This window comes from Suncus etruscus, chromosome 13 (genome assembly GCF_024139225.1).
Source record: "Suncus etruscus isolate mSunEtr1 chromosome 13, mSunEtr1.pri.cur, whole genome shotgun sequence".
Lineage (NCBI taxonomy): Eukaryota > Metazoa > Chordata > Mammalia > Eulipotyphla > Soricidae > Suncus > Suncus etruscus.
In genome coordinates this window covers 16022886-16040027 of record NC_064860.1, presented here as the reverse complement: position 1 = coordinate 16040027, position 17142 = coordinate 16022886, and the positions used below count along the sequence as shown (strand labels likewise).

The 17142-nt window shown below is 44.9% G+C and overlaps 1 protein-coding gene across 1 annotated transcript in view; it reads right to left on the bottom strand.

Annotated features, from left to right (window-relative positions):
* Positions 1–312: 312 nt before the first annotated feature.
* ATP1B3 (ATPase Na+/K+ transporting subunit beta 3) overlaps positions 313–17142 on the bottom strand; it is a 37525-nt gene continuing 20695 nt past the window's right edge. Inside the window, exons 2-7 of the mRNA XM_049785360.1 lie at positions 15612–15740; positions 13697–13804; positions 12452–12636; positions 8530–8590; positions 1792–1874; positions 313–868 (exon numbers count right to left, since the gene is read on the bottom strand). Of these exons, the coding sequence (XP_049641317.1) occupies positions 701–868; positions 1792–1874; positions 8530–8590; positions 12452–12636; positions 13697–13804; positions 15612–15740 (734 nt within the window). The 3' untranslated portion in view covers positions 313–700. The remainder of the gene's footprint in view (positions 869–1791; positions 1875–8529; positions 8591–12451; positions 12637–13696; positions 13805–15611; positions 15741–17142) is intronic.

The following is a 17142-nucleotide window of genomic DNA, read 5'->3' as shown; positions in this document are numbered from 1 at the left end:
TCCCCAACTTAGGGTCTAAAGTGAAGTATCTGTTTAAAGAACCAAGAAGTTGGCCAGAGATCTGGCAGGGGCTAAGGCACTTCTTGGATATCACGGACCCCAGTTTGATCTCTGGGCACATCATAATCCCCTAAGGCTGCCACAGCTCACTCCTGAGCAGAGCCAGGAAGAATCCAGAGCATTGCTGGGTGTGATTCCCCAAAACAAAATCACTTTACCCCCAAAATCCATGACCACTTTTCAAATCCACTTTTATTTTTTTCCTCTCCATATACAGACAGATTAGATAGATAAACCAAACCAAGTTTCCCCATCCTTCTTGGCATTTCAAAGTTACTTGATGGTGGCTATGAAGCTTTTTTTTTTTTTTAATCTCTCAGACCCTGTTGGCATCAAAATAAGTCAAGTCAACCATATCATCTAGAAAATATTTACAGACACAGCAGAGGAAGCTTTAGACACTGGTAATTAAACTACCTAGAACCCTCCAAGGTTCAAAATCTCGAGATTCAGGACCCTGCCTGGCACTTCCCCTGGTTCAAAGGCAGGTCACTCTGGAATACTGTGGCTGGGAAGCTTATCACCCCAGTGTCGGGCACCACACACTTCTCCAAGGTGAGATCCTAGTTCTAGAATGGCAGATCCAGCTGATACAAAACGAAGACAGACAACACATTTACTCTGGAGATATCCTAGCGTTTTATCTATGCATTATGACTTTGAACGAGATTCGTCCCAGAAACTTATCGCGGTCGTCGTGGTTCTTTAGGTTGGGTGAGTCCACGAGAGTGCAGTTAACTGAGACTTCATTGGTCGTCTTCTGAGGAAAATCGATTTGGATAGCAACTAACGGCTGCAGATAATTTGGCTAGAAAAAAGAAAAAAACCCACATTAATCCAAATGTTGCATATAGGAAGTTCACCTACACTTTGTCAACAGCTGTTTTATCCCATGACATTTCAAAGAAACCAAAAGAACAAGGTTTAGGTCTATCATCATCTATATCTTTTTGGAAAGCCACCCCAATAAGTGGCCAATGTAATCTATTTTCAGTAATTTTTACTGGTAAGAATTTGGGGGGGGCCCCCCTGGAGAGATAGCATAGAGGTAGGACGTTTGCCTTTCATGCAGAAGGTCAGTGGTTCGAGTCCCGGCATCCCATATGGTCCCTTGAGCCTGCCAAGAGCGATTTCTGAACATAGAGCCAGGAGTCACCCCTCAGTGCTGCCGGGTGTGACCCAAAAACCAAGAATTTTGTGGCTATAACCTTCCTAAATACAGCTGTAAAGCCATGTTTTAATTATCACATGAGCAGTCTTCTCAGACTTTCTGTAATTTTAGTGTGAATTTCCCTTTTAGCTAACAGCTGTTTGATACGTTAAGCCTGGGCTCAAACCATAAAGCTGTCTCTCCATAACCATTCGTACTTGGTAAAGGATAGGGATATGTTATTCTTTTGGGCCACACAAAAGATCCACTGAGGGGCCGGGCGGTGGCGCTGGAGGTAAGGTGCCTGCCTTGCCTGCGCTAGCCTAGGACGGACCGAGGTTCGATCCCCCGGCGTCCCATATGGTCCCCCAAGAAGCCAGGAGCAACTTCTGAGCTCATAGCCAGGAGTAACCCCTGAGCGTCACAGGGTGTGGCCCAAAAACCAAAAAAAAAAAAAAAAAAAAAAAAAAAAAAAAAAAAAAGATCCACTGAGGTCTTTTGTAGCCCTGAGAACTCCCACGTATAGAACAACAAACCACCAAAATCTCCCCCCAAACTCACCACCACTGAAGGAGACTTACATGCCGTTTTTTCCCATAATATGGAAAGTATTTTATATCTATTGCTCCTAAGGGAGGATAATTGAATATAGCTGTCATCTCTCCTTCATCCTAAAGTTGGGAGCAAACAGAAAAAAACTTTTTTGGTCACAATGTACAACAATAAATGCATCACTGAGAAATCACTCAAATGAACTGTAACTGAAGAGTATAAATGATGTCCCCAAGACAGACAAGTATTAATGGTTGAGTACAATTGGATGTGCCTCCCAAAAGTGACAGGAATAAAGAGATAAATAGAAAAACTGAGTATAATAAGCTTATTCATTTTTATTATCTCTAGCACCCTGGTAAATAAGCAATCTAAAAAAACATTGTCCAGGGACTGGAGAGATAGCAGATCCGTAGGGCATTTGCCCTGCATGCGGCTGACCCAGGAAGGACCCAGTTCGATTCCCAGCATCCCATGTGGTCCCCCAGCCTGCCAGTGGCGATTTCTGAGTCCAGAGCCAGGAATTACTCCTGAACACCGCTTGGCGTGGCCCAAAAATCAATCAACCAATAAAAGTTTAAAAATAAAATAACTGTACAACACATTCCAAATAAGACTAATTTCCATTACTGTCATTTTTTAATAGAGTGGATAAGCATTGCAATGTCTAGACTCAAAGACAAGTTTAAAGAGTGCTATTGTTGCAGGTTTCACTTCCAGATCTGAAGACACTGATTCAATTGTGCAGGAACACAAAAACAGACTTAAGTCTGCCTGAAGCCCTCCTCTCCTTGTTTCACTGACTTTCTCCTATGTGTATTGTGTGTTTTATACACAGTAGCCTGTGTATAAAAGGCAGGAAAGGCAAATGTGCGGGCACAGGTCACATAGTGAGAGGACATATCTTCACAGGGAGTCTTCCTGGCTCCAATCTGAGGTGGAGGATCATCATCATGAAGCCACTTCCTCCAACCAACATTTTTTTTTTTTAGTTTTGGTTTTTGGCTCACACCCGGCAGCACTCACTGGTTACACCTGGCTCTACGCTCAGAAATCTCTCCTGGCAGGCTCAGGGGACCGACCATATGGGACACTGGGATTTGAACCACTGTCCTTCTGCATGCAAGGCAAACATTTGCCCTACCTCTGTGCTATCTCTCCAACCCTCCAAACCAACTATTTGTTTTTGGTTTTTGGGTCACCCGGCAGTGCTCAGGGGTTACTCCTGGCTCTGTGCTCAGAAATCACTCCTGCCACGCACCGGGGACCATATGGAATGCCAGGATTCAAACCACTGTTGATCTTGGGCCGGCCACTTGCAAGGCAAACGCCCTACCGCTGTGCTACCTCCCCGGCCCCAGCCAACCAACATTTTTAAGGGATGATTTATTTCATGGTGATCCACCATCACTGCTCAAGCATCACTAACTTTTTGGTTGTTCACCATTATTATTAAAAAAGGGGGAGCCCTGGAGATAGCATGAAGGTAGGGTGCTTGCCTTGCATGCAGACGGATGGTGGTTTGAATCCCAGTATCCCATATAGTCTCCCAAGTCTGCCAGGAGCGATTTCTGAGCATAGAGCCAGGAATAACCCCTGAGCGCTGCCAGGTGTGACCCAAAAACCAAAATAAATAAATAAATAAATAAAAATAATAATCTTGCCCTTTGTTCAGAACAATAACAACCTAAGTGACACAACAGACTCAGTCCCATTAGGGGCTGTTTCTGGAAAGTGCCACCCTACCCCTACACCATCACTTTTCTTGTAATACTGCGCCTCGTAATACTGTGTCTCAGTGGCCAAAGTAACTACCCCATGTTTTCTTTTCTTTTCTTTTCTTTTTTTTTGGTTTTTGGGTCACACCTGGCAGTGCTCAGGGGTTTACTCCTGGCTCCATGCTCAGAAATCCCTCCTGGCATGCTCAGGGGACCATATGGGACTCCGGGATTCGAACTAATGACCTTTTGTATGAAAGGCAAATGCTTTACCTCCATGCTATCTCTCCGGCCCCATGTTTTCTTTTTTTAAATTTGGGTTTTATAGCCACAGTTAGTGATGCTCAGAAATCTCTCCTGACTCGGGGGACCATGAGACGCCGGGGATTGAACTGAGGTCTGTCCTGGACCAGCCGTGTGCAAGGAAAATGCCCCATCGTGGCACTACCACTCCGGCCCCACCCCATGTTTTCTAAATATCCAGAGAACATGCAGTGTAGGCCTCCCCTGAAAGATGGTGGTTCCAGTGGGAAAAAGATACCTATTCTTAACACAAACACAGATGTCCCACAAATGTTTAGGTGCCTCCTTCAGGCATCTCTGTTGTTTCCAGTCAGACACCGTACCAAGGCCTTCCTGAGGTGTGGAACTGGGAGAGGGAAAGAGAGGCCATCCTAGAGCCACACAATAAAGTTCGTTCTCTTGCTCTTTTCTCACTGTTCCTATAGCTATAGTCAGGTCTGCACTGATTCTTTCTTGTGGAAAGAACATGAGTACTCAGCAAATGTGCTTTCATAGGATAAGGCAGTACTGAGGATGGACCCTGGGGCTTCACTTCACATGCCAAGTCAGAGTTCTACCACTGAACTATGATATAGGCCCACATCCAGTGCCACAAATAAGCAGTGGCTTATTCACTTTCGTAAAGAAATAAAACACAAAAGAGAGTAATGAATGATGGCATCGGGTCTGGAAAGAGTACAAATAGATACTATGCTATCATTTGTTGTTGTTGTTTTTTGTTTTTTTGGGGGGGGCCACACCCGGCGGTGCTCAGGGGTTACTCCTGGCTGTCTGCTCAGAAATAGCTCCTGGCAGGCACAGGGGACCATATGGGACACCGGGATTCAAACCAACCACCTTTGGTCCTGGATCGGCTGCTTGCAAGGCAAACGCCGCTGTGCTATCTCTCCGGGCCCAACTATCATTTGTTTTGCACGAGGCCAACCATGAGTTCAGTCCGTGGCACTCCATATGGGGACATGGTCCCTGAGCCCCACTAGGAGTTGGTCCTTAAGCACGGAGCCAGGATATGACCTCCAAAATAAACAAAGGCCCCTTGGTGGAAATCATCCTTCAAATTCCTAGGAAGAAAAGGTCCCATTTCTAAGAACAAATCCTGCAATCAATCAGGATTTCAGTGTTTTGTGGACCCTTAGCTTTATATAAAAGCAATTCAAGCAGATCAAACTTCAAAAGACAAAACTTGTGGTATATTCTACCAATTCTTCAGCAACACACCTAAAATTTATGAATCCTGACATAACTAGGCTAGAGCAAAATGTAAGATTTAACATGCTTTTCTTGAGGTCTAACCAACAAAGTAACTGTGTGTGGTCTTTCTAAACACCAAACCCATAAAACTGTATAAACAAAACAAATTAACTACCTGCAATAATAATTTTATATACTTTATACATGACTCTTCAGAGCAAAGACAAGTCCAGTGAGAGAGAGAGAGACACACGCACGCACGCACGCCCACCACCACCATACAAAGTTAGGAGTAAATCCGGAGTATGTGGCCCAAAGTTAGGAGTGAATCCGGAGCATGTGGCCCCAAAACCAAACAAAAAAAAAAAAACCCTCTTCAAAAATCAAAGAGCAGTGACGCAAGCTAGCCTAGGACAGACTGCATTCGTTCGATCCCCCGGAGTCCCATAGGTCCCCAAGCTAGGAGCAATTTCTGAGCGCATAGCCAGGAGTAACCCCTGAGCACCACCGGTGTGCCCCCCCAAAAAAATAAATAAAAGAAAATAATAGAAGAATCAGTTCTGAATGGGATTCAGAGACAGGGAGGATCCTACCTGTTTGTTCTATTTCCCCAGCCCCTCCAGAATTTTCCTTTGAAATTACTTTTCAGAGGCCAGAGCAATAGCACAGTGGTAAGGCGTTTGCCTTGCATGCGGCTGACCCAGGTCAGATGTGGGTTCGATCCCATGGTCCCCCGACCCTGCCAGGAGCAATTTCTGAGCACATAGCCAGAAATAACCCCTGAGCATCACTAGGTGTGGCCCAAAAACCTAAATAAATAAAATAAATAAGTAAAAGAATCCCCAAACAATAACAGACATTAGATCAGCTATTTTTCCATTAACATTTCACCAAATTATCCTAGAACCAAAAGATGTATGATACATAGAAGGAAAATCCACTTAAACCCCAAGGGACTAGCTACAATACTGGGTAAAGGCTCAAAAAAACAAAAACCCTGAAAAGGAGTTTAAAACACTTTCTCTTCTGGCCCTACATGCCTGCCTTTCTAGGCCCCAGACATTCATCATCAAGTCCATCTAGGTAGCTGGTGCTCTAGCCAACAGGTATACTCACAAGGAACTAGCACGTCTACCTGGCCGAACCCAAAAGCAACAGCAACAAAAAAAACAAAACAACTCAGTTCAGACATAGCATCTGCTCTGAAGAAACAGTGTGGATTTTCATCTGGGTATACTGGTTAAGTTGGTAAAGGCATAGAATAGGAAATGAGGGCCACTGGTCACAGATATATTGTAAACAGTGTAAAAAGCCACACCTTTGGGTCTGGAGCAATACCACAGCAGGTAGGGCAAAGTTTGTCTTGCACTTGGCCAGTCTAGATTCACTCCCAGGCATCCTATAAGGCCCCCAGAGCCTGCCAGAAGTGATTTGGAGTGCTACCCAAAGGCAAAAAAGGAACCCACACTCGGCCTGGCTTTTAATTCTACCCTTGTGAAATGCATATGGGTGTGCAAGAGCACGCACTGGATCTCATATGAGCAGCTTCAAACATCACTGCAAACTTTACAGCCCAGTGCAAATCTGGAGTCTTCCCTAGACTTACTGAGGTAACACCTACAGCCAAATCCCTCAAGGACTTAGATCCAATCTCCACAAAACTCACCCAAGACTGTATTCAATAAAACATGAACAGGGGCCAGAGAGATAGCATGGAGGTAAGGTGTTTGCCTTGCAATCAGAAGGTCGGTGGTTCGAATCCTGGCATCCCATATGGTCTTGAGCCTGCCAGAAGCGATTTCTGAGCATAGAGCCAGGAGTAACCCCTGAGCGCTGCTGGGTGTGACCACCCCCCAAAAAAATATGAAAAAACATTTTCTCCTCAGTAGGAATCCCACTCAGAGGGCCAAAGCCTTAGTACAGCAGGCATGGTGCCTACTTGGCAAATTCAGCTGACCCAAGAATGGTCCCCTAAACATAACTGATTCCTGAACAGAGCCAGGAGTAAAACCTAAATATTGTGGAGTATGACACCAAAGTGCGCATATATATAGATATATACAGATATAAATATAGATATTATAGGTTTTAGGGCCACACCCGGCATTGCTCAGGGTTTACTCCTTGGCTCTGTGCTCAGAAATCACTCCTGACAGGCTAAGGGGACCATATGGAATGCTGGGATTCTAACCGGGGTCCATCCTGTGTTGGCCACATGCAAAGCAAGTGCGCTATTGCCCTAGCCTCCAAAGTGCAAAATAAATTTAAAAAATTTTGTTTGTCTTTGGGTCACACCCGGCAGCGCTCAGGGTTTACTCCTGGCTCTACACTCAGCAATCGCTCCTGGCAGGCTCGGGGGACCATATGGAATGCTGGAATTCAAACCACTGTCCTTCTGTATGCAAGGCAAATCAAATAAATGCCTTACCTCCATGCTATCTCTCCAGCCCCATAAATAAAATTTTAAAAAATAATTCCACTCTGGGAAAAAGAAAAAAACTTTCACACTTTTAAGTATTTTTATTTACGTGTTTGTTTATTTTTGGGTCACACCCAGCGCACTCAGGCTTTACTCCTGGCTGTACTCAGAATTCGCTCCTGGCAGGTTCGGGGACCATATGAGATTCCAGGATTCGAACCACCATCCCTCCTGGATCAGCTGTGTGCAAGGCAAATGCACTACCACTGTGCTATCTCTCACCGACCCACTTTTAAGTATTTTAATGTATAAGATTTTAAGTCAAAAGTCAAAAATATCTGTATATAATGTAAATGTTTTACAATTATAAAGTTGCAAGAGTTTTCTCTCAGAAGGCTTACCCAGTCATTTATACACTTGTGTGAAGGCACACTTGCAGCATGAAAAGAAAACAAAGGAAGTTAAGATGATGATACCACACCACATCTGGGGAGGAAAGGAAATGGGAACAGGGGGTGGGGAAGGAAAGCAGCAGTCTTGGAATATCTCAAAAGCATGCAGTAGAGGCCAGAGTGGTTAAGGCACTGACCAGGTTTGAACCCTGCCACCACACATGGTCTCCTGAGCCCACCAGATGTGGCCCAAAACTAAAAACCTGAAAAGTGGAAGAGAAGGAAACAGACATCAACTTATGTAATTTGTTTTTTTTTTTGTTTTCGTTTTTGGCCACACCTGGTGGGTACACAGGAGTTACTCCTGGCATTGTTTTGTATTATCAAAAATTTAAAAAGAAATTGTCCCCCGGGCCCGGAGAGATAGCACAGTGGCGTTTGCCTTGCAAGCAGCCGATCCAGGACTAAAGGTGGTTGGTTCGAATCCCGGTGTCCCATATGGTCCCCTGTGCCTGCCAGGAGCTATTTCTGAGCAGACAGCCAGGAGTAACCCTGAGAACTGCCAGGTGTGGCCCAAAAACCAAAACAACAACAACAAAAAAATTTGTCCCCCAAAGTTGGCATAATTTTACTTTTCAAATACAACTAGAGATAACTAAAAATGCAACAAGGATGACTAAAATACACCAGTTTTGAATTTTTAACACACATATAAAACCAGTAGAGATGCTGTCTTATTAATACTGACCTTGTTCTTTGCTTCACAGCTTATCCTTGGTCTTCCTTCAGGCTTTAATCCAATTATCTACGGTTAAAAAAGAAAACTATATATATTGATATATATCAATTGAAATATCACAAATATAAACACAAGGCACTTCTTTGTTGCTTGAAAATAATCGCTGTATTGACCTTTTTCTTTATAAGGCTAGAACAGACTGATTATCACAATCTGCCTACCTTATGCTTTATGCTACTTCATTTCTTTATTCCTGCCCAAGAACTGATCGAAATGCATTATATTTTGTTGTTAAATGGGAAACAGAGGGCCAAAGTGACTGACAATGGATAGGTATTTGCTTGCATAGTCAACCACGGTTCAATCTTTAGAGCCCCAAATAGCCCCCCTGGCCCTACCAGAAGAGATCCCTGAGCACTGCCAGGTATGGCCTAAACCCCCCAGTAAAAAAAAGAAAAATAGAAATGTTGGGGGGGGGATTCATTATTTATGTGAAGAAGTCAAGCAGAAATGAGAACTGCAGAAAGTTGACATCATCTGCTTTTCATGAAAGTATCAAGAGTCATCAATATGACTCCTCTTACAAGTTAAAACGTAAGAGAACTTGGGGCCAGCGAGATAGCATGGAGATAAGGTGTTTGCCTTGTATGCAGAAAGACGGTGGCTCAAATCGGCATCCCATATATGGTCCTCTGAGCCTTCCAGGAGCGATTTCTGGGCGTAGAGCCAGGAGTAACCCCTGAGCACTGCCGGGTGTGACCCAAAAACCATAGAGAACTTTATGGGGCTGGAGCGGTGGTGCAAGTGGTCAGTAAGGCGTTTGCCTTGCACGCGCAGACCTAGGACAAACTGCAGTTCAATCCCCTGGCATCCAATGTTTCCCCGAGCCAGGAGTAACCCCTGAGCATCACTGGGTATGACCCAAACAAACAAACAAACAAAACTAGAGCTTTAGAAAACTTCTGGCTCTCTTTATAAACTTGAATTTTTTCTTTATTGAGGGGTGCAGCCCATACCTGGCAGTGCTTAGAGCTTACTCCTGGCTTTGCACTTGGGCTTTACACTAGTGGGGCTCAAAGGACCCCATGGGATGTCAGGGATCAAACTCAGGTTGGCCACCTGCAAGGCAAGTACCTTTCCTGTTATACTGTCTGTCTAGCCCTAGAATTTCTTATAAAACGTGTTTGGTGGGGCTGGAGAGATAGCATGGAGGTAAGATGTTTACCTTGCATGCAGCAGGATGAGTGGTTCAAATCCCGAGTCTGCCAGGAACAATTTCTGAGCATAGAGCCTGAACGCTGCCGGGTGTAACCCCACCCCCCCCCCAAATGTGTTGGTGTTGGGGCCAGAGAGATAGCACAGCGGTAGGGCGTTTGCCTTGCACACAGATAAATGGTGGTTTGAATCCTGGCATTCCAAATGGTTCCCCAAGCCTGCCAGGGGATTTCTGAGCACAGAGCCAGAGTAACACCTGAGCGCTGCCAAGTATAACCCAAAACCAAAAAATAAACTAAATGTTTGGTGTCACAGGTAGAATCTAGGGCCTCGTTGCAAAGCAAAGTTCTGCTGCTTGGCTACAAACCCCAGACCCTTAAACTTAGTCCTTCATCAAAGTATGCCATAGACTATTACTGAGCACCTGCCCACACAGGAGGCAATTTGGGCACCTAACAGGATGGCTAACCTTTCCTTTCAAAAAAAAGCCAGATTTGGTAGTGCCAACTTCATAAGTTGCAAATTTGCTATTATTATTGCTTATCAATGCTTTATTTAATGGCAAGTTACAGAGCTTGAGGAAAGAGAAAATTCTTCTCATTTTTTCTTTTTGTTTGTTTTGTTTTTGGGTCACACTCGGCAGCACTCGGGGGTTATTCATAGCTCTACGCTCAGAAATTGCTCCTGGCAGGCTCAGGAGACCATTTGGCATGCCAGGATTCGAACCACTGTCCTTCTGCATGCAAAGCAAATGCCCTATCTCCATAAAAATTCTTCTGAGTAAAATCATCACGTGAAGGTTTAGCTAACATCCTAAGATGCTCAGAGTACTCCCATTTCTATACTCAGAAATTATTCCTATACTCAGAAATTATTCCTAACTATGTTCAGGGAACCATATGGAATATTGGGGACTGAACCTGGTTAAGCCTGTCGCTCTAGCCCCAGGAATTTACTTTTTAGGGAAAATTATCACATTTATTAAAGAAAATAGTGGCTACTTAAATTTGCTAATATATATTTAGTTTTTGGGTCACACCCAGCAGCACTCAGGGGTTCCTCCTGGCTCTATGCTCAGAAATCGCTCCTGGAAGGTTCAGAGGACCATATGGAATGCCAGTTCGATTCACAGTCCTTCTGCATGCAAGGCAAACACCGTACCACTGTGTTATCTTTCCGGCCCCTAAATTTGCTAATGGTTTTAAATAATTCTGGAATTTCTCTTCTATACAACTTAGCCAAGTACTTCCCCTTAAATAACCAGCTATAACTGGGCCATTATAATAAAAGGATATGCTTTTCTACCATTAAAGAGACACGTTCATTATATATCCCAGCTTTGATGCTCTAGACCCAAAAAAGCTAAAATGCATCCAGTTTTATAGCTTTTACATGGGAACCTTTGATTTTTTGGTTTTTGGGGCACACCAAGTGACACTCAAGGGTTTAACTCCTGGCTATGTGCTCAGAAATCGCTCCTGGCTCAGGGGACCATATGGGATGCCAAAGGATCGAACCCAGGTCTGTCCTGGGTCAGCTGAGTATAAGACAAATGTCCTACCCCTGTGCTATCGCTCTGGCCCCTACATGAAACTTTAAATTACAACACTGGACTGAAATTTCAAGTTGTGGGACCACAGAAATTAAGGTATCTGCCTTGTACCTAACTGAACTGGGAGCAGAATCCAGCATTGCTATGTATGGCCCAGCCTATCTCCTAGGATACACAAGTAATAGGGCAAAATATATACATTTTTAAAGTTTTAAAATTTCAAGTTAGGGGCCGGGCGGTGGCGCTGAAGGTAAGGTGCCTGCCTTGCCTGCGCTAACCTTGGACGGACCGCGGTTCGATCCCCCGGTGTCCCATATGGTCCCCCAAGCCAGGAGCAACTTCTGAGCACATAGCCAGGAGTAACCCCTGAGCGTTACCGGGTGTGGCCCAAAAACCCAAAAATAAATAAATAAATAAAATAAAATAAAATAAAATTTCAAGTTAGAGGGCTTGAGAGATAGCAAAGCGGTAGTGTTTGCCTTACAAGTAAAGGGCCTGGGACGGACCTGGGTTCTATTCCCGGCATCCCATATGGTCCCCTGAGCCTGCCAGGAGAGATTTCTTTTATTATTTATTTGTTTATTTATTTATGTTTATGTATGTATTTATTGGTTTTTGGGTCACACCTGGCAACAATCCGGGAAGGCTAGGGGACCATATGGGATACAGGGAATTGAACCTTCGTCCTTCCTCAGTCAGCTGCGTGCAAGGCAAACATTCTACCGCAGTGGTATTTTTCCGGTCCCAGGAGTGATTTTTTTTGGGGGGGGGGGGGTGGGGGGGTTGGGGCCACATCCAGTGATGCTCAGGAGTTACTCCTGGCTATGTGTTCAAAATCAATTCTGGCTTGGAGGACCATATGGGATATCGGTAGATCAAACCTCGGTCTGTCCTAAGTTAGTGGGCACAAGGCAAACGCCCTCCCTACCACTTGCTCCACCACTCCAGCCCCCCAGGAGTAACTCCTGCGTGCCACTGGGTGTAGCTCAAAAATAAACAAAAAAAAATTATATTCTCTAATCCATCTATCATAGTAGGCTTTCCCATCTGTATTGACTTTCCAAAGGTCAACCAATAATCACTGCTATGTTAGCGTCTACTCCACCGTTGCTAGTCGAGTACATATTAGAGAGGGAAAAGCAGCAAATAAATGTACATACTCTGTTCATCTTCAAATAAAAACATGGTTGTCCTTTGGAATAGCCATAGGTGTCATCTTTAGAGCCGCAGATATTCAGCTGGTTGAGGGGGAACTGGCAGGCCATGTAAGTGGGCCCTTGCTGTTCAAAATATGTGTTTTGGTTGGTACACGCTGAGAGATTCCTCTGCGCTTCGTCAGTGTATGCTAAAAAAGAAACATAAAGGAGAGATCAAGCCAAACAGATCTTCAACATGGTTAGAAAGACATCATTTGTACCAACTCTTTAAGACCTAAACTGTAAAGGCCGGGGCAATAGCACAGCGAGCGGGTAGGGCTTTTGCCTTCCTTGCACACAGCCGACCTGGGAATGACTTGAGTTTGATCCCAGCATCCCATATGGTTCCCTGAGCTGGCCAGGAACGATTACTTTTTTTTTTCCAGGAGCAATGTCTGAGCACAGGGCCAGGAACTGAGAGCAGCCAGGTGTGGCCCCAACACCTCCCCAAAAGGTAACACTAATCACTCCATTTTTTTGTTTTGTTTTGTTTTGTTTTGTTTTGTTTTGGGCCACACCTGTTTGACGCTCAGGGGTTACTCCTGGCTATGTGCTCAGAAATCGCCCCTGGCTTGGGGGGACCATATGGGACGCCGGGGGATCGAACCGCGGTCCGTTCCTTGGCTAGCGCTTGTAAGGCAGACACCTTACCTCTAGCGCCACCTTCCCGGCCCCAATCACTCCATTTTTTAATAAAAGAGTGTTAGCATGGTTTCGTTTGTTTGGGGACCAAGCCCGGCTGCACTCAGGGGTAATATTTCAAAGGCACAAAAAACCCACTGATTCCCAGGTTGCTGGGAATCAGACCTGGGTAAGCCACATGCAAGGCAAGCGCACTGCATGCCGGAACCCCAGAACTATTATCTTTCAGCAGCAACCTCATGTTTAAACTGATGAATGACAGAAGCTGGGCACTGGCAATCTCCCACCTGTCAGGGTCATGACAGTATCTGAACACCAGCCATGCTCATGTAGCAAAAGGTACATAAAAAAGCATTACCACAACTACAGTGGTGAGCCAACTAGGAGAAGGGTGATGGAGCAGATGTAAAGATTACCACAGTATGCTCTTGGATGCTGATTGGGCAAATGAGCAAAGGTAGGAAAAAGACCGAGAACCACCATCAAAACATTATCACTAGGACTTGTTTCGTTAACTTTTAGTAAACATTTTACTTTTACTTTACTCTGTATGGGGAATACCCTTACGTTTTAGAGAGTTTTGAATGTCTTCGATGAGCCCCTTGTAGGTCTCTGGATTACTCGCATTGAACGTATATTCCAGTGCAGTCGGTGCCCTCGGGAAGATGGAAACCCCTGTGAATTCAAAAGAAAAGGGGAAGTAAGCTGTAATTCCCTTTTCTGCCTCTTACTCTCAAAGGACAGATCCCCAGAAATTATATGAAAGACTATGCACAGTTATGTTGAAATTACAAAAGAATTCCCATTATTGTGATCACAATATCTGAAAGAAAAGAATTTTATTTCAAGATCATATCAAACCATTACTGATCACAAATTAGCTCAGAACTGGCTCAAAGGGACAAAGCAGCAAGAAGCCCAAGTTCTACACCAGCAATGCTAGAAGTGACCTCCAAGCAGAGCTGGGAATAGCCCCTCATCACAACCAAGTATGTTCACACCCCTCCCTGCTCCCCACAAAAAGCTGTACTTCTATATACTTCAGCATGTTGCTGCATGGATTTGTTTTTTGGTAGCAGGAACCAAGTTGGACCAAAGCATGCTTTAAAACTGAACCACAACAACCCCGAGACCCAGCCTTTACCACAGTCTATCCTGATTTGTAAAAACAGTCAGGGGTGGGGAGATGGCGGAGCAATAGTACAGAGGTAGGGCATTTGCCTTCAACATAGCCGACCCAGCACAGATTCGATCCCCGGCATCCCATATAGCCTGCCGGGAGCAATTTCTGTGTGAAGAGCCAGGAGTGATCCCTGCGCACTGTTGGGTATAACCCCAAAACAAAAAGTAAATAAATAATAAATTAAAAAATAGGAAAGTGGGGAGGAGGTAGGAGAGAGGGAAGAGAAAAATTAACTACAAACTGGGGCCAGTGTGGTGGCGCTAGAGTTAAGGTGCCTGCCTTGCCTGTGCTAGCTTAAGACGGACCTCGGTTCGATCCCTGGCGTCCCATATGGTCCCCCAAGACAGGAGTGACTTCTGAGCGCATAGCCAGGAGTAACCCCTGAGCGTCACTGGGTGTGGCCCAAAAAAACGAATCAATCAATCAATAAAAACCATCTCTGCAGGCCAGAGATAGCATGGAGGCAAGGCATTTGCCTGGCATGGAGAAGGTTGGTGGTTCAAATCCCGGCATCCCATATGGTCCCCCGAGCCTGCCAGGAGCGCTGGTTTCTGAGCAAAGAGCCAGGAGGAACCCCTGAGCACAGCTCGGTGTGACACAAAAACAAAAAAAAAAGTCTGTGGCAGGATTGATAGCACGGCGAGTAGGGAGTTTGCCTTGCATGCAGCCGACCGGATTCCATCCCTGGCATCTCATATGGTCCCCTGAACCTGTCACGAGAAACCCAGGTACCACAGGGTGTGCTCCAGAAACAAAAAAAATCTTGTTCAATAATAAAAGCAGTCTGCAACAGAGAATGCTGTTCAGTAGTGCTGAGATGGTGAGATGGTGACTGAGTGCTGGATTACAGCTGCTCAGCTGGCCCAGGCACACTAGAGCTTTCGGATGGGATGATTCTGTCAGGGCTCCTGAGGCAACATGGCAAATGGGGGAAGGAGAAAGAGGGAGGGGAAGGGAAGGGAATGGGAGGGGGGAGAGATCAGTGATGAAGGCGCTTGCCTTGCTTGCAGCAGAGCCAAATTCAATCCCCAGCACCACAGTTTCACGGGAATGTAGAGCCTGAGTAAGCCCTGGAATTGCCAGTGTAACCCCAAGATGATATGTCCTTCAAAATAAACTCTGGTAGTAGAAGTTCTGTTTCTGCTCAACAGTTTCCATATGTCAATATGAAAATCTAAACTTTCCCATGAGCAGTGCCCCAGGTTTAACTCTGCTGTTAAACAGTACAGACTTGTGGTCGTGCTCTCAAGTGCACAAGGCTCATTGCTGTGAGAAACCAGAAGGAAATGGCAACACTACCTGGACTAGGAATGCGGTCTTGGTATTTTGGAACCTCATCGTTCAGCGTCTGAAGCATCACCCACATAGTCAACGAGAAGAGTGCAGCCAGAAACACGTAGAAGACCAGGTAGAAGAGCAAGATCAAACCTGGAAAGAAAAGAAAGCACAATGAGCTCCTGAGATATTGCCAAGACCATATGAGTTATCTCCAAATTAAACACGAAAGCTACATTGGACCTGCTGCCACATGCCTCATACCCAGCATGACCTCCCTGGTAGCTTTCTCTTTGTTTCCAGACCCTGTCCTCCTTTGTTCCTTCCCAAGCAGCTGCCACTAGTCAGACTCTAGTCCAGTTCCAGCACTGGAACTGGAGAAATATGGAGAATATGAAACGTTTCCCAGTACAGTATTCGATGCCCTCAAAATCAATGCAAGAAGGAACCAGAGCACTAACATGAAGGGTAGGGTGTATGCCTTGCATACAACAGACTGGGATTCAATCCCCAACATCCCATAAGTTCCCCAGAGCCTGCCAGGAACAATCTCTGAGTGCAGAGCCAGGAATAAACTGAGTGCAGCTGGGTTTATGAGTTACAATGTTTGACTAGAATAAATCTGCCTCTCTATATGGAAGTACATGACACTGAATTTCAGTCAGAGTTATTTGCATCCATTTTAGTATTAGATATGAAGGTGAGGGCAGGAACGACAGGACAGTAGGTGGGATGTTTGCCTTCCATGTGATTAACTGGGTTTCATCCCTGGTATCCTCTTTGGTCCCCAGAGCATGCCAGGAGTGAGCTTAGATTCAGGGGTAAACCCTGCAAGACAACTCTAAGTGGTGGCCAAAACAGCAGCACCTGCCTCCAAATAAATAGAAAACTAATTTTACTTTAAGGAACAGTCAGGAAGTATGCTGATGGTAAATCACAATTATGCTCAGTAACTCTAATTTAGAACACTATTGCTGGCCGCAGTGGAGTGAGATCCAACTCAGAAACAGCACCTCACAACTGAGCAGTAAGAACTTGCAGGACACAGGGGCAAGGGCAAGGCTTTCTGGCTCAATTTTCTCACAAGAAACGCTCAGATCTATCCTATACCAATGGTTTACTCGCAAAACATCTAAAATTGGCAACTTTTCTCAAATTTCTACATTTAGAGCTTTATAATCAAAATTTGCAGTTAAAAGCAAAATTAAGGGTGCCGGAGCAGTGGCACAAGTGGTAGGGCATTTGCCTTGCACGGGCTAATTAATCTAGGACTGACTGTGGTTTGCTCCCCCAGCATCCCATATGGTCCCCCAAGCCAAGAGCACTTTCTGAGCGTATAGCCAGGAGTAACCCCTGTGCATCACCAGGTGTGGCCCTAAAGCAAAATTATGTGCTGAAATACATTTAGTGTTAGTTTGTACTGAGTTATTTAAAAATGACACCACCACCCCATCATGAGACAAAATAAATCCTAGATGCAGTAAGTGAATTTAATTTTATTTAATTTGAGGATGAGGACTCCCAACCCAGAGGTCCTGGGCCCTCCTCCTTGGCC